Below are 22,309 nucleotides of genomic sequence, written 5' to 3'. Positions count from 1 at the left end.
AGATATGGGTGCTTGCGGTAGTCAGTAGATACATTATTTGTTAGCTTGAGTTAATTCAGGGTAGGACTATGCTGAATACCAGAGTTTACAGCAAATTGAGCCAATCTTGAACATTTTGTTGTCTGTTTGGTCACCTAAAGGAAACAAATAGTGTAATTGTAATAGCTGGCTGTGATTTAACAAAGAATCTTTTAACACCTTGCAGTTGTGTCCTTTGTGATTTGAAGTTAATCTCACAGTATATCATGCCAAACTGCTTTTTTTGCTTCTTTATTGTTGACAGAGACCTCCCCCATCATCCACCCTGTCTATTTTTTTTTCTCCATTCTGACTTGTGTCACGGCACAGTTTGATAGACCAGAAGAGGAAACAGACGCTGTTCCTCTCCCCACAGAGATGGCTGGTGGTTGCCTGAGCTGCTTCTTTACATACATTTCTGTGCTACTTCTTGGGGTCTGCCTCCAGGGTACGTACACCTCTGCTAGTAAAGTTTATTTTAAAGTACTATTTGTTTGCCGGATGCGCTCTGTCATGTGCTTTGAATAGAGCATTTAAGTGAAGAATGCAGGATTTACTGGATATGACATATCAATAAATGACATGTATTCCTTGGAAGATGCCTGCAGTCTTTGCGTCTTGTTTGTTTGCAAATGCAAGAGGTCTAAAAGCACCAGTGAGAAAGCAGCTGTGGCTACAAAGCTATAGCAGAAATATACTGAGAACTGGGACATCTACGTAAATTGAAGAAATTATTTCAATGCACCAACTCTTTAATGCTTAAAAAGCATTAATTGTTCTCTCCTGATAAAAAAAACAAACAAAAAAAGTCATTATACTCATGCTGCTCAACATTTATTGGAAATTTGAATTTTTTTATTTGTTTTTTTGTTGGAATTTCATAAGTGGGCAAAATATCATAAGAGACAATACATGTTGTATCTTGTGGTTTTAGGTTATTTGCGGATATGCTTTGCATTTTTTGGTACACTATGTGTCAGCAAATTTCCTGCTGCATCTCCTTGGCTAACTTTAAAATGTTACGCAATTCAGGAGTCATTTTTTCCGTTCCTGTCACTTCCTCTTTGTTTTTTGAAAAGAGGATTGGTTATATTGTTACACCTAATAAATTAATATATTCTGGTTTTACATACACACATTGCTTACAGGAACAAGGAGATGTGGACTTTCTCAGAGTATTTGCAGAAGTAGGGGAGTCTATGTTAAGTGTTAAAAACTTGTCTGTGCTCACAGATACAAGCCATATGTGTTTCAATATTGTGTTAATATTTAGCCACTAGCAAGCGGTAGCAAGTAGTTCTTGTTGAATTGGAAAAGCTTGTGAGCTTGTTTCTCACAAAACTTGACAGCAGAAACATGTGACCTGTCCATTTCCTGAGTATCCTCTAGCAGCAGCACTGACCGAAAGTGATGAGCAGCACAGAATAAAAGCATGGTGCCTTTGTCACTGAGGTCAGAGTCTGTGGGTGTGCCGCTTCTTTCTTGAAAATAACGTATGGTAACCTGGCCAGCTTTAGAGACTATTGTAGGGCTAAAATATTAAACTGGCAATAGTTTTAGCTGCTAATGGAAACATTCTTTTCTGATTCTGCAGGTTCAATTGGCTTACCACACACAACATAACTACCACTGAGCCACGTTTTTATTTTCAGTTGGCAATCTGAAAATAAAATCTTAGTAAGTCTTTTTTCTAAATGACAAAATAGGTTGAATGTCAGTGCAGGTCCAACAATCCATACATATGACTATTCAAACATGACTCATATGAGCGTTTTTCAATCCTGCCTCCCTAATATAACGGTTAAGGCAGGTAACTAAAATATTTGTTAAGGTTAGGGGAAGGTGATTGTCATGAAAGAAGACCAGTGGTGACTGTTGACAGGAAACAGAACACAAACAAAGAAAGACATTTCATTTTGTTAGCTAGTGGCATACCACGTCATGATGTCATTCATGCTATGTCAATATTTTATGCCATTTTGTGTCTTTATCGTGCATGTTGGACTTAAACATAGTATGTTTTATGTAATTTTATGCTCTGCTTTTCTATACTACTTTATGTGAGGTAGATTTGCATGTACTATTACACTTTGCATACTAGGCCTAGATGTTATGGTTGCAGTAGGTCATTTTGTCCTTTTTTGCTCTCGTTCTATGAATATCTAATATCTATGAATATCTCCCCTAATGTTATGAAACCAATTTGACAGTCACACTCTGTTGTCTGCTCATGTGTTTCAGATGTGGAGGCTTCCAGTTGTCAACGTGTCATCCATAAAAAAGTTGGAGACACCGTAGAGTTTTCATCATGCTTACCAACTGAAGGGGTCACAACGGCAAGATGGAAATATCAACATAATAATCAATCAATAATAATAGCAGACAAAGATGATGTCTCTGGAGAACATCAGTTCAAGGGCAGATTAGACCTAAACCCCACAAACTTTAGTTTAACAGTGAGAAGACTGACACTCAAAGACTCTGGTAATTTCAGTTTTCTCTCAGAGGTGGGTGACAGCCAAAGGAGAACAGTCCCTTTCACTCTGAAAGTTCATGGTAAGAAATAACCAAGTAACTAATAATTGTTGATTACAGATTCCATAATAATGGTAGCAGAGAGAACTCATGAAGAGGTTTTCTTTATGTGCTTGTTTTCTGTGCTCCATTGATCATCATAGTTTAATAATGTTAAATATAATATAATAATATATTGGCATATTTATTTAAATATAAAATCTTATAAACTGTGTCCACACACTATCGTTTCTTTGTGGCTATATTAGTTATGCTTTTATACTTATGGTGTGTAGTCATTGAGTCCTTCCGTAGTCAGGGACTTCCCTTGCTTCTTTCCTGATATTTAAATGATAATCTGCTTATTAGGCTAAAGATTTTTGTTTTGGAAACAAACACAGACAACTCACTAGATTGTGGATCTTAGTTTTGAAATAGAAATTAACAAAAGAGTTTGTTCAGTGAAAATATTCTGATGTGAATGGTCTGTACTGTGGGTCTAGTTCTGAGTTTTGCTAAAGATGCATTTGTTGGTGTTTTGATGGATATTAGCTGAAATCTCTCTCTCTCTCTCACTCTCTCTCTCTCCCTCTCACTCTCTCTCTCTCTCCCTCTCTCTCCAAACTGTTCCATTAGAGCCCATAACTGTCAGAATTGTTTCAAATTCTACGTGGCACACCTTAAACGGATCCTGTACAGTTTTGCTGGAGTGCCAGGCAACCTCGGACATCAGTAACAGTAACATGACCTACACATGGGCCGTGAGGAATCAAACCATAGAAGGCCCCAGACTGGAATACACCATCAAACCTCAGGACGAAGACACCAAATTCACCTGCACAATTTCCAATGAAGTCAGTAAGATGTCGGCAACCGAAACAAAGATGTGCAGAAACATTACGTCTGACGCACCAGAAATAGGTATGTGCAGAGGAGTGATTATTAGTGGGTCAATAATGTTTTTGAGAATCACAACTGATGATGCAGAAGAAAAAGAAGCACACAAAGGAAGGCAATATTTGATATATAAATGGTTTCACTTAACTAACTGTAATTATATTAAAGATATCCTCAAATGCATTTGGATGACTCATATTACAGTGTGACCAGTCAGAGTGATACTTTCTACAATTATGAGATCAGTGAGAAAGACGATGCAATAATCTAAAATATCTGATTGTACTAACCCTAACCTGATTGAAGTTACTTTTGCCATTAGGTTGGATGACGTTTATGAAAAGATTAATGTTAATTCCAGATTTTTCCATTCAAATTATGACTAGTCGAAACTCACTGTATCTCCAATGTTGTTCTGATTAGTAAAGATAAAAGACAAATAAAGATGCCTTTATTTCTCACCACTAAAGATATTTTAATTGTCTTTGGATATGTAAAACTAAAATAATACATCATAGAGTTATCATACTAGAGCCTGCACACTGAGGAAGTCATTAGCCAAACAACTGTACTTGGTATTGCACTGTAAAAAAAGAAAATCTACATCAAATTAGATTTCTGAAACTCTAAATTTTGAGTGTGACCCAGTTTTTAGTTTATTTGAAAAAAGTGCTTTCTTGTATTTGAGTTGTGATTTGTTTTTGCACTCATTGTTAAAGTATTCCTATAAATTTATTTATTTCATTTGACCTAGCACAATAATGATCACTATTACTGTGACTCAATATTAATATCAGTGATATTACTATAATTTGCAGGCCCAAACTCAATCATTCTCCTGAGTGTGACAGGAGTCGGCTGTGTGTTGATTGTCGTGATAGTTGGAGTAACTGTGTGTGTTTGTCACCGCAAACAAAAACAAGAAGGTAAGAAATGGCATCTTTAATAGCAGCGTGTATTTTTAACATTAAAATGTTCAGAGTTTTTAATTCAACATATTATTTCTATATCATTGTTTTTCTTTTGTTTTTTTTCTTCATTAAAATCTACCACCAGTTGCTGACTCAAATGACCTCACCGTGTACGCTGATATCTCTGAAGTAGCGATTGAGGATGTAAGTATGCTCATGTATTTACTGTGCACACATTGCTTTGCACACACCATCTGCAGCAGAAAGAGGAATTATGTATGAATTGTTAGGGGAATGCTTGTTTTAGAGGATGAAATGCATGTTTTACCTATTTTGCTGTCTCTTGTTTCCTCTCCCTGTGATGTGTAAACATTTAAACTTCCAGGGGACCATGAAGCCATGCACACTGTATGAAACCATTGATCCCAGAATCAACACAGTCACACCGGGGGTAAGAGCAAAACCTTTATCTTTGACGTTCTTGCAGATGAGAATTGATATACAAAAGCATGTGTGCCTCTCCCTCCCTTATATTGTTTAAATGACATGTTTTTATGATTGTATGCTTGCTTTTATTTAAGAGTAAAAATACCACAAATGTTTGACTTTGAAATTAAATATCCACCTCAGGAAAAACTAGCTCGCCAACACTTTATAATAATAAAGCTATAATAAGCTATCATGAATTCACGCATTACTTCATGCATGAAAAAGCATGAATTCATTCATGAATTATCAGTAATGTACATTAATAATATCTCATGCATGACTTAATGCAGGAACAATACATTTATTAATGCATCAATCAAGGTATTTTGATCATCCTGATTTCTGATTTTATTGATGACATTCATGTCTTCTTCAAAGGCAAATCTGGAGTTAAAGTGACGGGCCAACAAAACTGAATAGTAGTGTTGTAATCATGATTTACTAAACGTTATCTTTTCATTACTTCATCGTGTCTGTGGCCAGTTAAATAAAGTGCTGATCTGGTCCATCTTTGACATTGATAAATAAGATATGATTACATTATGCATTATGAGTAGTTACACATTGCTTAAGTAAATTCTTTTGTATGTACCCTCATGTTTTTCATATTTCAACGGGTCTTGCATCTACTTGTGACACTGATGTTTCTTGTTGTTTGTTTTTGAACCTCCTTTTGTCACACATCTAGCCCCAGACTGTGTACGACAAGATCCAGGTTAGTCGGATGAGGAAAGCTTCAGTGTCGCCCTACCAAGAAATTTCCTAGTGGATCACAGCATGATGTATTGTTAGAATTACCTTTGAGTTAGTCTATATTGACGATGTTACACTTCCGGGATTGTTAAGGTGCTTCCTGAAATTCCGCCGGATGTCCCTCTTTTTAGGCTGGGTGTCTCTCGCTTTCCGCTTTCTTTGTGATGGCATTCTAAACTCCGGTGGATTTATGAGGACTATGGTTAACTGCTCCTCAGATCTCTGAAGGGTAAATCCAGATAGCTAGCTAGACTATCTGTCCAATCTGAGTTTTCTGTTGCAAGACTAAAACTAATTTTGAATATACACATATTCCACCAAAACAAGACTCCTTCCCGAGGCTATTTTGCAGAGGCACCATTTTTGTGTGGCGCTTAGCACTGCTGCAGATGATTGTGATTGGTTTAAAGAAATGCCAATAAACCAGAGCATGTTTTCTCCCATCCCGAAATGCTGTGTGGACTAGCCAGATCCTCCTCTGCCGCGCTGTGGAGGAAGGTCTGGCAATGCAAGACTACCTTTGAGTATAGAACTTAAGTAAGCCGATATACTTTGCTCAAAGCTACAGTTGGGAAAGGCTACTATGATGAAAAAAGGCAATGTCATACTTTGTACATTTTCAATGTTTGGCCTTGAGAGAGTATTGCACCTTCCCTTTATCATAATGAAAAACAAAAAATTATGTTATATGTTCAGCTACATACTCCAATTGTATTGACATTTTTGTAAATTCTGTAAATAGAGATTATTTTTGTATTTGTACTGTACTATGCACATTTTTTGTACATGTCTTCCTTAGACATGCCTAGTGTTTCAGCCTGTGCAAATGTGATCATATTAAATAACATTTACTGTCACTCTGTATTTTTGTAATTAGTTTTGCAAGCATGTGTAAGGGCAAGGGTTTTCTTGATAGTTATTTGAAACGGTTAAAGATTTGACAACTATGCCATACATAAATATAGAATGCTTTAATCAAAATTGTAAATGTAGATGTAAGATGTTTTTGTCTTGTCTTTTGGTGAAAGGTTAAAGTTAAACATTACAGCTTATCATCTTGTCATATACAAGTGTCATATTAATGGTGATTGTGTTATTTTGGTGAAAACATTTAATAGAACCTCCTTCAAGTGTAAGTAAGTAAACTTTATTTATATAGCACTTTTCAGAGACAAGAAGGGTCACAAAGTGCTTTACAGAAGGAACAAATAAAAGAAACAAAAACAAATAAAATACAATACAAAGCCATATTGCTAACTAAATGCTTGTCTAAAAAGATGTGTCTTTAGGTGTTTCCTAAAAGTTTCAACAGAGTCCAAGGCTCTCAGGGCTAAAGGGAGAGAGTTCCAGAGCCTTGGAGCCACCACAGAGAATGCACGATCACCTCTTGTTTTAAAACGTGTTCTGGGAACAGTTAAAAGGTCTTGACTTGAAGACCTCAGAGAGCGACCAGAAGTGTGTGCGTGCAATAGATCCTGGATGTAAGAGGGAGCTTGGCCATGTAAGGCTCTATAAGTAATGGTTAACATTTTAAAATGCACTCTAAAACCAATTGGTAGCCAGTGAAGAGCCTTAAGCACAGGAGTAATGTGCGATCTCCTGTTGACAGAAGTCTTGATGCTGCCTTCTGTACAACTTGCAATTTGTCCATGGATGATTTGTTTAAACAAGTGTACAGAACATTACAATAATCCAATCGAGAGGAAATAAAAGCTTGAACAAGCATCTCCATCTCTTTCTTAGAAACCACAGATCTAATCTTAGCAATGTTCCTGAGATGGAGAAACAGGAACGAACCACAGATTTCACATGGCTGTTAAAACACATGGATTTATCAAAAGTGACACCCAGATTTCGCACAACATTACAGTCAGAGAGTGATAGAGCCCCAATGGCTTGTCTAATCTTAGGGGTGATGTTCATCACCTCAGTTTTGTCTGAATTTACTTGTAAAAGATTGTCTGCCATCCATTTGTTAAGGGAGGCTAAACAATTGTGCAACAGTGAAAGTTTGTCGAGCCTATCTGGGTTAAAAGATAAATATAATTGGATGTCATCAGCATAACAATGGTAAGATATATCTTCAAACAGTTACAGATGTTACTCTTCCACACACATGTATTTACAATACTTCAGTCAAAATGGTACATAACATTGGAAAATTGTTTACAACAAACACAATATACAATCTAGTGCATACATTACATCTAGTTTGCCCTTTTAAGCATTGAAATTATCAAAAAAGCTTAATAATATGTAACCAATATCATCTCTGCGTTGTGTATTAATTGAAGACTTCACACTTGCATCTCAATCTGGTCTGATTTATTCTGGTGAACAAAGAATTATATCCTGGTCAGCCACGTAGGACACAGCGTACACACCTACGGTCATTCATGGGCACGCTCCTCGTGCACTGGCCTATTATATAATATTACAACACAACATTAAATTAAACAAATGTGTAAACAAAAATACAATATGTACCTGGTGAACAAAGAATTATATCCTGGTCAGCCACGTAGGACACAGCGTACACACCCAGTCATTCTTAGCAGCTTTCTTTACATTTCACGAAATAAGCATTTCAAACAGTGTATACATAGCCATTGTTACATCACACGGAAGTATTTATACATCATCATATCAACATGGCATGTAAATGAAATATTATTAAAAGAAACAATCAAAATGTGCTTATGACTGGGTGCGATCCAACCTACCATGGGCACGCAGGGCATACAGAGGAGACGCCCACTGACCAATCACAATACAGAATGTCAATAACACCTATTGGTATTGAATGATTAAACCCTGGCAAGTGGAATCACTAAATAACTCTGTTACACATATACATGTATATAGACACACAAACAAATACCTATTAATACATAAAAGTACCTCACAATTTCCAAAGTTGAAAAATGTTTTAAAAAATGTTAAAAATTGTTTTAGTGGTTTGAATTAGATTGTACATGTATTCAATATATTGTGTCATGTGTGTGTGAAGTCATTCTGGCTTTGTAGAAAAGAGACATTATGTTACCACTTGTTACTGCAAAACCTGGGACAGTCAAAGCAGAAAGTCAAGCTATTTTGATATTATTATGATGGAAACAGTTTTCCTGAAAATAAAAGAGAATACAAATAAATTAATGTAACAGTAATAATTTCAATTGGAACATAGCTACATGAATTCCATACAGTAGTACTGTACCTTGAAGGTGTCCCCATGCAGCTTTGATTTGTTCTGTAATTTAAAAACAATGTCAACATAATTGCTTTAAAATTACAGCTGGGCTGTTTTTATGGTCATGTGTATGTGTCTACGTTCTCAACATAGTGTAAAGTCAACGTTAGGAGCTATATCTGTGTCATTTCGGGAAACGGTAACCTTTAGGACAAATGTTGTATTGTATCATGGTTTGATGCGTGGGCTGGAGCTGAGTGTGGAAATGGAGGGGTTATGAGACATGGGTGAAGAAGGAAAGTGTTGCATTGAAAGCAAGAGAAACCACAACCCATAGTTTCACCTTTCTTTTTCTTCTCATGACCTATGCACATCCAGTATGCATGTATACCTTTTTATTTTTCAATACAATAGACCTTGGGGTTCCTAAGCCTTTTTTTTAGGGGGCCTATGCAGAATTGCCAAGCTGTGCTATAGCTACCCCAGATCACTATTTTGTTGTAGTGCCCCCAATATTTGTGATTCTTTATAATCCCAGCACCACTTATAAAGGGCCCCCACTCCAAATATGTGTTATAGCACCAACCAAAATGTGTTATTTCCTCTAACTGCCATGGTCTTATTGATTGGTAGCTGAATTTCAAAAAGGTGAGTCTTATCTACATTCTACAGTACTATGAGGCTGTTGGAGCGTTCTGCAGCATGGCAACTTTCACTTGTTTTATTCAGTTGTTTTAATGCCATTGTTTCTTGGTGGTAACATAGTTGAAGTAATTCTATCATTAAGAATCTTCCTACGAAGATGATGTTTACCTCTTACCTTTGAAAACGAATATAATTACTAACAGAAAAGTTCCCACGAGGAATCCCACAAAAAAAAAAAAAGAGCATTTCTTTCTCTGGGCAGAGACGGAGACAGAGTTGGAGACGGAGGCTTGTCATCTGTAACAACATGGGAGAAAAAACAACATAATAAAATGAGTTTCTTAGAATCACACTTACATGAAGTCATCATATCATATCATGTTTTCTCTTTTAAGTTAATTGGGACCTTACCACCACACTTTGGAGTGACGACGCTTGACTCCTTCTCCATATTCCTGCTGGAGGTGCAGGTGAATTCGACATGGTTCTGTGTGGTGTTCAGAAATCCTAAAAGATCGGCAGAGTTGCCATCAGGACTTGTCATTTTGAAGAGCGTAACACTGGGGAATGTATGCTGCCACGACAAGCTAACGCCTGTATCCTTTGAGGAACAACGCAGCCACAACCAAGAGCCTCCTTTTACAGATGCACAGGAGACAGTCTCTATGATGGGTTTGTTGAGGCGTTCTGTAGAGGGTTTAAATTGATATGGTTGATTAGACATTAAGATATATACAACACAATTTTAAAACCTGACTGCTTATCACCATATGACCTGAGACACTTAGCAAAACATGTGTTAGCAACACCCTGAACTTTGAGTAAAGTGCATATGCAAATATCTGTAAAACAAAAGCATTAAAGATAAGGGGATGGAAATCATTCATTCAACTGTATTTAAGGCTGCACTTCACTTTTCACTATGCCAACTTTTTAGAAAGGTTTAAGACCCTATGTACAGTACAGGCCAATAGTTTGGACACACCTTCTCATTCAATGTGTTTCTTTATTTTCATGACTATTTACATTGTAGATTCTCACTGAAGGCATCAAAACTATGAATGAACACATATGGAATTATGTACTTAACAAAAAAGTGTGAAATAACTGAAAACATGTCTTATATTTTAGATTCCTCAAAGTATCCACCCTTTGCTTTTTTGATAACTCTGCAAGCCCTTGGTGTTCTCTCAATGAGCTTCATGAGGTAGTCACCTGAAATGGTTTTCACTTCACATGTGTGCTTTGTCAGGGTTAATTAGGGGATTTTTTTCCCTTATTAATAAAAAAGCAAAGGGTGGCTACTTTGAAGAATCTAAAATATAAGACATGTTTTCTGTTATTTCACACTTTTTGTTAAATACATAATTCCATATGTGTTCATTCATAGTTTTGATGCCTTCAGTGAGAATCTACAATGTAAATAGTCATGAAAATAAAAGGAAACGCATTTGAATGAGAAGGTGTGTCCAAACATTTGGCCTGTAATGTACATGGATTTAATATATAATGTTGAACATGGGTGATGTAGATTCGGATGTATTGGATGATGACTTTTGACCAATGACCTACTGGTGTGCACAATGAATATGGTTGTGGTTTAAATTTTTCAAACAGTTTGACCTGATGAAGATCCATGTAGGATGTCATAATGTCATTAAACTTTTGTGGCTTAGAGTAATTGTGCAGGTGTTTTGTGTATTGCCAATAATCTTTTAACGCTCGTCACACTTACGTATCACTGTGAGCTTAGTTTTGGTTCCCTTGTTTTGTCTCTGAGTATTGATGAGGTCTACAGTGTATTCCATGGCATCTTCTTTGTTCAAATTATGGATCATCAAGTCACCTGATAATTAAAAAATGTATGAGACATTCCCACGAGAGAAATAAAATAATGACTCCTTCACATTGAAAGGTGATAGATTTGTCTTTTACCTGAGGAGGTGTTGAGACTGAGTCGACCTTTATACCGATCAACCCGTTCAATGTTTTTATTCCCATTGCGGTAGGTGGCAATCCAGGTGTTGTTTGGGAACACTGACCATTCTATTGAGGAAAGATTCCATGATGGGTTGGCACCTGAGGACAAGGTGACAGTATCCCCAAGGTAACCAGAGACCTCCCTGAGGGATTCAATTACTGCCACTGTAAAAAAAAAAAAAAAAAAAAAGGAGAAAATAAAGACTTAGCATCAACTCAAAATTAAAAAAATTACGTAAAATTCATCAAAATTACGAAAAAAGTGACAAACAAAACAAAAGTTGAAATACTGTCTTATGACTTATTTTGAACTTTTTTGACATACTATATTGTAACTTTTTAGACTTTGTTCGACATACTATAATATGACTTTTTTCAAGATGCTATACTATAATTTTTTGTTAAAATTTTTCAACATACTATACTCTGACTCTTTTCGAAATGCTATACTATGACCTTTTCATGACTTTATTCGACATGCTGGAATATAACTTTTTGTAGACTTTTTTGACATTCTATATTATGACTTTTTTCGACATTCTATACTGTGACGTTTTGTTGACTTTTTTCGACATGCTATTATATCATTTTTTGTTTACTTTTTCAACATACTAAACTATGACATTTTGGTGACTTTTTCAACATACTATACTATGACTTTTTTCAACATACTATGCTATGACCTTTTTGAATTTTTCATAACTTTTTAGACATACCAAACTGACCATTTTATAACGTTTTCGACGTACTATACTATAACTTTTTTATGACTTTTTTCAACATACTATAATATGACTTTTCTACGTAGTATACTATGATGTTTTTCAATTTACTATACTATGACCTTTTTATGACTTTTTTCGTCATGCTTTACTATGACGTTTTTGACACTGTAATTTTTTGTTGACTTTTTTCAACATATGTTGAAAAAATTACAGTCATAGACTTACAGTGTCATAGACTTTTTTGACATACTTTACTATGAAATGTTTCAACATAATATACTATGAGATTTTTCAACATACTATACTACGACTTATTTCGGTCTTTTTTCGACATACTCTACTATGACTTTTTTCGCCATACTATACCAAGACCTTTTCATGACTTTTTTTTGACATACTATACTATGAGTTTTTCAACATGCTATACTATGACTTTTTTGACATACTATACTATGATTCTTTTGAGACATTGTGCTATGACTTTTTTCAACATGCTATACTATGATTTTTTTGACATACTATACTATGATTCTTTTGAGACATTGTGCTATGACTTTTTTCAACATGCTATACTATGACTTTTTTCGACATACTAAACTATGCCCTTTTTAGACTTTGTCAGTTGTTATCGGTTTCAATCGCCGTGGTAACTCATGCTGATCACCTAACCTGGTCGGGAGCAGGTTAAGTTGGAGATCAGAGATCAACCGGTATAAAAGCACCGCCCACTGACCAATCAATACTCAATTGATAACGGCATCACCATTCTTACAGAAGATCAGGTGGAGCTCGGTGCGGAGAGAGAGAGAGAGAGAGGGAGAGAGAGAGAGGGGGAGAGGGAGTGGTGAGCTCATAAAAGTTAAAACATTTAATTACAATTCAATTCAATTCAATTTTATTTATAGTATCAAATCATAACACGAGTTATCTCGAGACACTTTACAGATAGAGTAGGTCTAGACCACACTCTATAATTTACAAAGCCCCAACAATTACAGTAATTCCCTCAAGAGCAAGCAGTGCGACAGTGGCGAGGAAAAACTCCCTCTTGGGAAGAAACCTCGGACAGACCCAGACTCTTGGTAGAGACCAACAACCCCGTTAACATTCCCTGATGGGTATTTTTATGAAATATATATATATATATATATATATATATATATATATATATATATATATATATATATATATATATATATATATTGCAACTGAAATAATAGGCTAAAGCAACGACAGTTTATGGAAAGCACAAGTGTAATTATGGTCAGATCTTGGTCCTGACTGATGGGGAAGTGATATAAGATATAAAAGTTGATTTACAACACGCATTTACAGCGTCGGCTATAATTATTTTTTTTGCCAGCTTTCCTTCCTGTTTTAGGAAGCAGCGACTGTATTGCGTTTTCTCTGTAAAACCGTTTCTGTGTTCTTCATATTTATGTAGAATTATAATTTGCTCTTCTTATATATAACATGCGGCTCTGGTAGATGTTTGCGATTGGTTGTGGTGTGCAAACACCGCCTCTTTTATGTGAACGCGCGCGTCTCTAGATTGGGAAACCCTGAGTTGACTGAACTAGTTGATAACCAGCGTCGTGATACAGCTTATACAGGACCCCAGTTGTTAGGTTAGGTGAAGCCGGATAACTGAAAGAGATCCAAGCCATGTTTATCCTGCTTCGTAGTACAGGCCTCCGGCGTGTTGATCTTGTTTTCTCCTGTTTTTGTTAGTTAGGGAGGTAAGTCTTTTGTCATTTGTTTTGCCCTTTTGTTTGTTAGGTTAGTTTATTATCTCCCAGTTATAATTGTTTTGTTTGTTACTTTTGTGGTAGGCCACCCTGAAGTCTAATTCATCTATGTTATGTATATATTATTTTCTATGTAAATCATACGTTGATCTAACCACCTAATTGTTTGTGGCTACTTGGGAGACGGGGAAGATGGCGCCTTTTCATGTTGCGTCCTAGGCACCCCTGGACTGGGGCGTAACACTTGCACTCAGCGCAATTGCCTTTGTACACCGACGCATGTATCGTTCCTATTTTGCACCCGACGCACAGCGGACTTTTCCCTCCACAGAGGGAATGTATTTGCGTTCCCGGGGGCGGTTCAGCGAAAAGAGGAGGCGTGTTCAGGCGCAAACGTTCCCTGGTGCTATTTTGCAGTTTCAGAAAACAATTCCGCCACTGACCAGGAAAAACCTGGTCTAGGGCTCTATTTTAATGATCTGAAACGCAAGTATCAAACTTGAAACCCAAGTAGCTTTGTGGGCAGATCTCGGGCGCTGTTGCTATTATACCGGCGGGATAAATGAGTCTTGCACCCAAATCTAAAATGGGTTGGTCTGAAGTAGCCTAGCTAGGTGTGGTTTGGGCGTAACGTGCAATAAATCAATTGGGCCCATCGACTTTTTTTTCGACATACTGATTCTTTTGATATACTATGACTTTTTGTTGACTTTTTTCGCCATACTATTCTATGACTTTTTTAACATACTACACATTAACTTTTTATGACTTTTTTTCAACATGCTATACATCACTTTTTTGACTTAATATCCTATCACTTTTTGTTTACTTTCTTTGACATGCTATACTTTCACTTTTTTCAATATACTATACTATGACTTTTTCCTACATGCTATAATATGAGTTTTTGTTCACTTTTTTCGACATATACACAGCGACATTTTGTTCACTTTTTCAACATCTTATACTCTGACGTTCTTTTGATTTTTTTCAACATGCTATAATATACATTTTTGTTGACTTTTTTTCCGACATATACACATTTTGTTCACTTTTTCAACATCTTATATTCTGACGTTCTTTTGATTTTTTTCTACATGCTATAATATAACTTTTTGTTGACTTTTTTCGACATACTACACTATGACCTTTACATTACTTTTTTTGACATACTATACTATGACTTTTTCGACATATGACGTTTTGTTGACTTTTTTTGACATACTTTTTATTAATTTCTCGACATCTTATACTATGACTATTTCTTTGACACACTTTATTGTGACTTTTTTTCGACATACTATACCATGACTTTTCTTTTGATATACTATAATATGAGTTTTTATGACTTTTTTGGACATACTATACAATGACTTTTTTTTGATATACCTACTTTTAATTTTTTTATATATATACAATGCCATTTCATTCAATATACTATAACTTTTTATGACTTGTTTCATCATACTATTCTGTGACTTTTTTTCAACATACTTTTTTTCGACATACTTTACTGTGACTTTTTTTCCAACATACTATACTATGACTTTTTTCTATATATACTGTACTATGACTTTTTTGACATACTATAAGACTTGTTTATTAGTTTTATTTGCCATAGAACACTATGACGTGATTATTCTTTCATGACAACCTAATATATTACTTTACTTTTTTCAACATACTATAGTATGAATTTTTTCAACACATTGATATAACTTTTTTTTGACACACTATGACTTTTTAATTATTTTTGTGACATACTATGACTTTATTAATGACTTTTTATGACAGATCATAAAACATTAAAATGACCATGGATTTTTTTTAGGGCTAACCACGATTTGCATAACAGTTCCTGCTTTGTTTAATTTGAACATGAATGTTTAAAATAACCCTTCCTTTTGACATTAACATTTAAGCAAATCTGAGAAAGACCTTTTAACTGACTGAGCAGTTAAAAGTTGTTAGTGTTGAGATACTATGTATATCTACCGGAGTCCCCCAGTCATTTTCATCCTGCCTCAGCAAGTCAGGAAGCAACTTATTCTGTTCTGAATTGTCATTTAAAATAGTTCATACTATATAAAGTTTGAAAAAAGCATATCAACTGCTAAATGCTAAATGTTATTTTCAGCAAATGAAACCTACCTTGGATTAATAGGGTTAGGAGGATTTGAAGTTTCATCGTTCCAACACAGAGGCAAAGCGACTGACTGAGACTTCCTGTTTTGCCTTATCATAACCACGTGCCGCTTGAACAGCCACCATCTCATATGACGAAGGAAACCCAAATTTGCACAAGAAATACTAAAACAAGCATGGGTTATTTTAAGATTATTGATCAAACATCGTCTTCCAGCAATGACTTAATATTTATAGTTGGGTTATACATTCTAATAAATTTATATATAATTTTTAATTTCTTGATTATTGTCCTTGCATACAGTTGGTTTGACATTGAAAAAAAATCCCAAATGTACTTTCTGGTTAAATTAGCAATAGATAGCTGTAAATAATGAATTTGAATAATTTTTCAATTCTGTAGGGTCTATGCTTTACATCATTCTATAGCAATGGAAATGTTTACACATTGTCGTAGCTTAGCACCCACTCACCCAGACACTTGCTGAAAAAGACTTGTGAGTCAAGAAAAAACTTTGGATGACATCATTTATTAAAAACCTTTTACATCAACTCAGTCCTAAAAAACACAGTGCAACAGTAAAAACAACAATCGGTTACACGTTACTTGAAGGTATCTACATAAGAGTGACATGACACTTTCATGAACGTGTCATAAACATTATATTAAAAAAAAAAAAAAAAAAAAAAGTTATAAAAGTTTATAACATAATGCTTCTTTTAGTAAGCGTCATTCATTTTTGTCATGACAAGTTATGGTTAGGGTTAGAGTTAGGGTTCATGTGTCATGACAGTGTCATGTGTTCATGACAGTGTCATGTCACACACATGATACTTTCAAGTAAAGTGTTACCCAACAATCTGTGTTTTAAAGACAATGTCCTTCAGAGACAAGTGTTAGGAGCATAGATAGAGTACAACAAAGTGATCTATTTAAAAACTGGAACAATACAACCTTAGAAACTGCATCAAAATGTACAAGTCAACCGCTTGTTGAGTGGCACAACAATCTGTAGTGTAAAAAGGACATCTATAAATTTATCTCTGAGTGACAAAAGACACAAATGTGTACATGTACATGGCTGGATTATCCTGCTGGGGATCCCCTGTTGACACCTCATATATACGGCACCAAATATTACTCTAGAAGTTGAACAATTAAATCTGTTAATCAGTTAGTTAATCAACTGAAAATCCATCTGCGACTATTTTGATTATTTGTAGATTATTTAGGCAGAAACACAAAAAAAATCATTGGTGTCTGGCTTCACAAATGTGAATGTTGATTTTCTGTGCTGAATAATCAACTGAATAATAGCCGTGTCAATATCAGTGTCAATTGCCTTAAAGCACTTTGATAGAAATATAGTATAGAACAAAAATAAACAAAAGTAATTACAGGGCAAGAGCCTTATCTTTCACAAAAACATTTTTTACAGGTCTTGTGAAAAAAAGCTGTACTGAGTAAAGCCTTTTGTGGCTTGAGGAATGTGTGGAATTAAAAGATATCTCGGATTCTGCTGCATTGATTTTGAAACGTTTTGCACTATCAAGTCCAACAATGGCAAAAGGAGTGCAGTACTAAATCGGGGGAAGCACTTTTTTAAGGTCTTGAAAATTAGATTTTGACACGGCCACTTCTACAAGACTGAGCCAAAAGTTAGGTAATGGAGAACCTGTCTTAATATATATTGTACTTCAGAAGTGAAAAAAAAAAAAAAAAAAAAAAAAAAAAATACTTGTAGTCACTCAAATTACGCACAAGGAGGAACCCTAAGGCTTTTTGGTCCAGGCCACTTTGTCCGGTTAGTGATCCAGCCATGCTCAACCACACACACACACAAATTAACACACTCACTTTAAAAATATCAGAGACAGTAATTACCATCAAGCTGCCAAAAAGAAACACATTGGCAGTACTTGGCTGTATTGTGCTTGAGTTCATCAAGTCCAATTCAAACCTCATATGTAGAGGAGAAAACATTCGTTACCAGTATCACTGGACATAAACTGGTCATACATTATGCTCAGAAAGTTAGATTAATTCTCAGTGCAGGAGGGAATTTCTCCAGAAATGAGAAGTGATTCAATAAAACCTGAGCGGGAAATAATACAAACAATGCACTGATAAAATGATCAGTGCATTAGAAGTCCATCCAGTGTTTCTTATTTCTGACTTTCAGTGGGAAGTACAGTATGCATGTCCACTTTTCAGTAAACAAAAAGAGGACGGAATGATTCAGTCAGTGAAACCATTCAATGGCCCGAAAGGGAAGACCAGGGGACCATGGGGTCATCACCTGATTCTGTCCGTCTGTAGCCTGTAAAGGCCAAATTCGATAACAAGAAGTTCAAGTAAAAAAGGGAAAAGGGAAGTAAGATTAGCTCTGACATAGAGTGTGCATTAAAAAAGGTCAGTGCACACTCAAAATACTTTAACACAGACCCTACATGGGTATATTCTCTTGAATAAATGTTGCAGGAATAAAAAAAATTGGCTAAAATCCAACCGATAGACACAAGTAGTCATTCTTTCAACCGAAGAATCAATTTTCTTTCATCAAAACAATGTATTTCCTTAAATGAGTGTTGAAAAGCTCCTAAGAAACCCAAAGAAAATGTCAGTATCATGGGAACTGGGAGCAGTCTGTAGTGCAATATCAAAAGTTAACAGTTAGCACTTTGAGTCTAATAAAGTTTGTTTGGGTAACAATGTCTGACATTACGTTGTCTTTTCTTTTTTTATTCTTGGGTGTCACGCTCATCAACAAACAAAGCAAAAATCACGAAAACAAACTAAAAAAAAGGTATACAAAAAAATAAAAATAAAAAGAAGATACCCTGAAAGCACTAAGATGAGTATGTTTGATTCAGCGTCCTCGTCCTACACAGACGTCTCGGACTGGAGCTTCATGACAAACTTGTGCCTTTTGGGGTCGATGAACTCTTCGCCCAAACGCAGGAAGGGGAGGGGCGTCACCGTAACGACCAGGGAGAAGTCGAGGCGTCTCAGGGAGAAGACTTGGCCTTGATGGAGAGCAGAAGTCACCGGCTCCTCACTCACTAGTGTCCACTGGCGCCCCCTGCTGGTGTCCAGGTACTGTAGGGTGGGGCCTGGGCTTAGGTAACGCTCGAGGAAAGCCTGGGACACACACAGGAAGCGTACATTCCAATCAGTTTATAAATAGTTACACTAATTCACCGTCAGTAACCGTTTCATTATTTCTGTTATGGCTGCGATAGTTTTTAGGTTGCTACAACATATTAGATAGTACTACTTTATTCAGGTCATTTTTTTTTTTTTTATTTAAATTATATTTATATATTTATAGTTTTTATGAGAAGAGAGGGCCAGGGCAAAACACATTTCATTGCATTCTCAGTACTTTGTACTTTTAAATGCACATGACAATAAACTTGAACTTGTGGATAAGAGACTTAATATCAACTTTAAAATATGGCATAACCTTTAGAGCTGCAGATAAATGGTTGATAAAAGATTTTCACGTGAAATGCATATTTCTACGGTTTGAATACATACGTGTTCACTTGTGTTCTAAGGGGATACGGTGTACACAGTTAACAGGGGCAACTCACAAAAATGACAGCTTAAAATACACTTGGGATGATTGAAATTGAAACAAATGGGGGCAAATGCCAAAAAAGCTACATAATATGCTGACGACAAACCAGTTTTTTGTTCAAGTAACTGATAAAGACAATACAAAAAAAATCAAATAGAACTAAAAGCTAGAATAAATATGAAAAATGTAATTATATAAATGATTTAATTACTGTAAAATGATGAAAATTGAAAATATGAAAGCAAAATACCCTGAAAGTACCCTCCTTACCTGGGGAGTCATGTTGTGTGTGATGCAGAACTGCAGGTGGTTGATGATGCTCTCCATGCTGTGGTAGGACTGCTGCCTGGTGGCGCGGAGGTACTTCTGCATGGCCCGAGCCATGGGGGCGAATATGGCCTGGGCCGCCTCCCTGGGGTCCATCACCTCCCGCGGGTGTTTGGGGGAGGATGCGGTCGCCTCTTCGTCCTGGTGACGCTTGATGTGGGTGAATGCTTCTTCTACTGCCACCACTAGTCTGTGAGGAGACATGGCAGAGTGAGTGGGACACCCCCTTAGATTTAAAGCTACTACAATCAATATCCATATATGTGAAAAGGGACTTAGCGCCATTGATGAAAACTATACCATTATATTAAAGTTTAATAATTGTTTGTCACTTGATTAGGCCTAAACTTTACTCAATTGACTCATGGGGATCACGTACACTCCATCATAGCCTTAAAATTCTATCTATATTCTATGTTCTCACCTGGCCTTTCGTTTGCGGACCCTGCGCTCCACTTCTGCCTCCTCGTAGTAGTACTCGGTGTGGGAATTGTCTCTTCTCCGAGCAGCGGCTGCGATCATAGTTCTGGACTGACCCGTGGAGTTATTGGTGCTGTTCTCTGTAGAAAGAAACAATGAAGTTAAAGACCCAACTAATAGACAACTGTCTTGCAGACTCCCTTCTATCACTATATCATTGTTACCGCAGGCAACAAACTAGAATTGTATCATTTGGGAGTGCATGTTTGCTTGTTTTTCCCCCGTTTAGAGTATTTTAAAGTGCCCATATTATGAAAAAAATCACTTTTTCTGGGATTTGGGGTGTTCTTTTGTGTCTCTGGTGCTTCCACACACATACAAACTTTTGAAAAAAATCCATCCATGCTGTTTTGAGTGAGATACGGTTTCTGAATGTGTCCTGCCTTCAGTCTCCTAGTGAGCTGTTCAAAATCGGCTCGGACTGTGACGTCACAGTCTGAAATGAGCTGGCTAACCACAACCGTTAGCTCATAGCGTTAGCATGCTAACGCTAGCATGCTACGTTGTTCTCAATAGCAAAGCACTGCTACAACACACACAAGTTCACCATAATCTACAAAAGAACTACTTACATGTGCGCCCTCATTTAGAAGTCTCCCAGCTAATCCTGCCTTGTAACTGACCAAAGTTGGAGAAACAGGCTTTCTTTTACTGTCTCTAGAGTTAGCTAGCTGACACGATCATAGACAGTATATAACGGACCAATAGACCCCGTTGCTCTGGACGGAGACCAGTAAAGGCTATTAGAAGCACTTTTCCGGTGATGGCCAGCTTTACTGCGCAGCCTCCAACTGAGAGAATGTGACGTGAGCAACGTGTCTGAAAGTTGTAAGTCTTCTGGTAGCTGTGCCAAGAGAAATCTCAATCATTCCCAATCTTACAGATACGGAGAGTGTAGGTGTATGTAAGGAGATAACATGGGCACAGGCTAATTATTGCTAACTAACATGCTAGTTAACATTAGTAATTAAACCTAAACAGCTCATGTAAGTCGAAACTGCCTGCGAGCTTCTCCTGTACTATACGGTAATTCCTTTACTATGCGACAGTAAGTCACTTGGTTATGACACAATCGTTAGCTTATTTTTACAAAAACGTCTGCTACGGAGCCATAACGTGAGGTACAAGGTAATGAAGCCTTTTATACATTGTCGTGTTTCTTTGGAACTAAACAACGGACAAATAGAGTCTTCAAACATTTCTGATGTAAAGTTATTCGCAGTCAAGTGACGTAAAAAAAAAAATGGCGGTCAGCGGAATGCTAACAGGAGGTGATGGCCAGTTAGCAACAAAATGGCGCCATAGATGGGTCGAGTTCTTAAGCGAAGCTTACCCCCTTGGACATGATCTACATCTGAGCTACTGAGCATGTGCGAGTGCAATCAAAGATAGTACAGAAGAAGAAGATGAAAAGAGGTCTCACTCTGTAGCTAAAACAGAAACCTGGTGAAAAGAGGATCTTCAGCAGTGAGAGAGCTGTGCAGTACAACAAAAATATGGTGTTTTTTGAAAATTAAACCATGTAAACCTATTCTGGTACAACCTTAAAATACAGTTATGAACATATGCATGATAGGAATTATTCTGATGCAGAATGGGCTGAAAGGAAGAAAGTTAAAAGATAAAATAATAGAAGATCATTTTACCTTCCCCCAAGTTGTAAACCTTGAAGGCAGACATTTTCTTGGAGAGGATGGACTTGGGCAGGTTGAGTAGGGCGGGGTTATAGACTGGGAAGTCACTGTAGTACTGGTCCAGAACCCACACTGCAGCCCTCTGAATACTGTGTTGCACAAGACCGACAAAGAAAAAAATATTTCAAAACAAAAAGCTGTTATCACTGCATATCACCCTTAAACAGCAGAGAGCAGATGGAGGAAGCGGTGAACCAATGAGGAAGAAA

At 36.5% G+C, this 22,309-nt stretch overlaps 3 protein-coding genes across 3 annotated transcripts in view; 1 reads left to right on the top strand and 2 right to left on the bottom strand.

Moving 5' to 3' along the window:
• The first annotated feature begins 316 nt into the window (after positions 1-316).
• Positions 317-5,729, top strand: LOC114545859 (SLAM family member 5). Its single transcript, XM_028564416.1, has 7 exons — positions 317-466; positions 2,260-2,574; positions 3,169-3,453; positions 4,248-4,355; positions 4,486-4,544; positions 4,726-4,791; positions 5,518-5,729. Exons 1-7 carry the CDS (start codon positions 397-399, stop codon positions 5,593-5,595), a joined length of 981 nt encoding a protein of 326 aa, XP_028420217.1. The 5' UTR covers positions 317-396; the 3' UTR covers positions 5,596-5,729.
• A 1,869-nt stretch (positions 5,730-7,598) lies between these two features.
• On the bottom strand, positions 7,599-16,125 carry si:cabz01074946.1 (uncharacterized). The gene is made up of 7 exons (XM_028564954.1): positions 16,022-16,125; positions 11,353-11,562; positions 11,153-11,263; positions 9,829-10,104; positions 9,593-9,714; positions 8,800-8,832; positions 7,599-8,707 (listed from the first exon to the last, which is right to left on the bottom strand). The coding sequence occupies exons 1-5, from the start codon at positions 16,056-16,058 to the stop codon at positions 9,614-9,616; spliced, it is 735 nt and encodes a 244-aa protein (XP_028420755.1). The 5' UTR covers positions 16,059-16,125; the 3' UTR covers positions 7,599-8,707; positions 8,800-8,832; positions 9,593-9,613.
• Positions 16,126-16,797: 672 nt separating this feature from the next.
• LOC114546083 (vang-like protein 2) overlaps positions 16,798-22,309 on the bottom strand; it is a 13,777-nt gene continuing 8,265 nt past the window's right edge. Inside the window, exons 5-8 of the mRNA XM_028564749.1 lie at positions 22,053-22,189; positions 20,351-20,486; positions 19,870-20,116; positions 16,798-19,157 (exon numbers count right to left, since the gene is read on the bottom strand). Coding sequence (XP_028420550.1) covers positions 18,900-19,157; positions 19,870-20,116; positions 20,351-20,486; positions 22,053-22,189 — 778 coding nt within the window. The 3' untranslated portion in view covers positions 16,798-18,899. The remainder of the gene's footprint in view (positions 19,158-19,869; positions 20,117-20,350; positions 20,487-22,052; positions 22,190-22,309) is intronic.

Source organism: Perca flavescens, chromosome 19 (assembly GCF_004354835.1).
Source record: "Perca flavescens isolate YP-PL-M2 chromosome 19, PFLA_1.0, whole genome shotgun sequence".
In the NCBI taxonomy this organism is placed as follows: Eukaryota; Metazoa; Chordata; class Actinopteri; order Perciformes; family Percidae; genus Perca; species Perca flavescens.
This window is presented reverse-complemented; position numbering and strand designations above follow the sequence as displayed.

Bases quoted from the DNA above. Each gene is read 5' to 3' on its own strand.
- si:cabz01074946.1 (XM_028564954.1), bottom strand. From the start codon at position 16,058: ATGAAACTTCAAATCCTCCTAACCCTATTAATCCAAG. The intron at 11,264-11,352 runs GTAAAAGACAAA...TTTAATTATCAG, and splicing joins CAGTCTCAACACCTCCTCAG to GTGACTTGATGATCCATAAT. The intron at 10,105-11,152 runs GTAAGTGTGACG...AACCCTCTACAG, and splicing joins AACTAAGCTCACAGTGATAC to AACGCCTCAACAAACCCATC.
- LOC114545859 (XM_028564416.1), top strand. From the start codon at position 397: ATGGCTGGTGGTTGCCTGAGCTGCTTCTTTACATACATTTCTGTGCTA. The intron at 2,575-3,168 runs GTAAGAAATAAC...CTGTTCCATTAG, and splicing joins TTTCACTCTGAAAGTTCATG to AGCCCATAACTGTCAGAATT. The intron at 3,454-4,247 runs GTATGTGCAGAG...TATAATTTGCAG, and splicing joins GTCTGACGCACCAGAAATAG to GCCCAAACTCAATCATTCTC.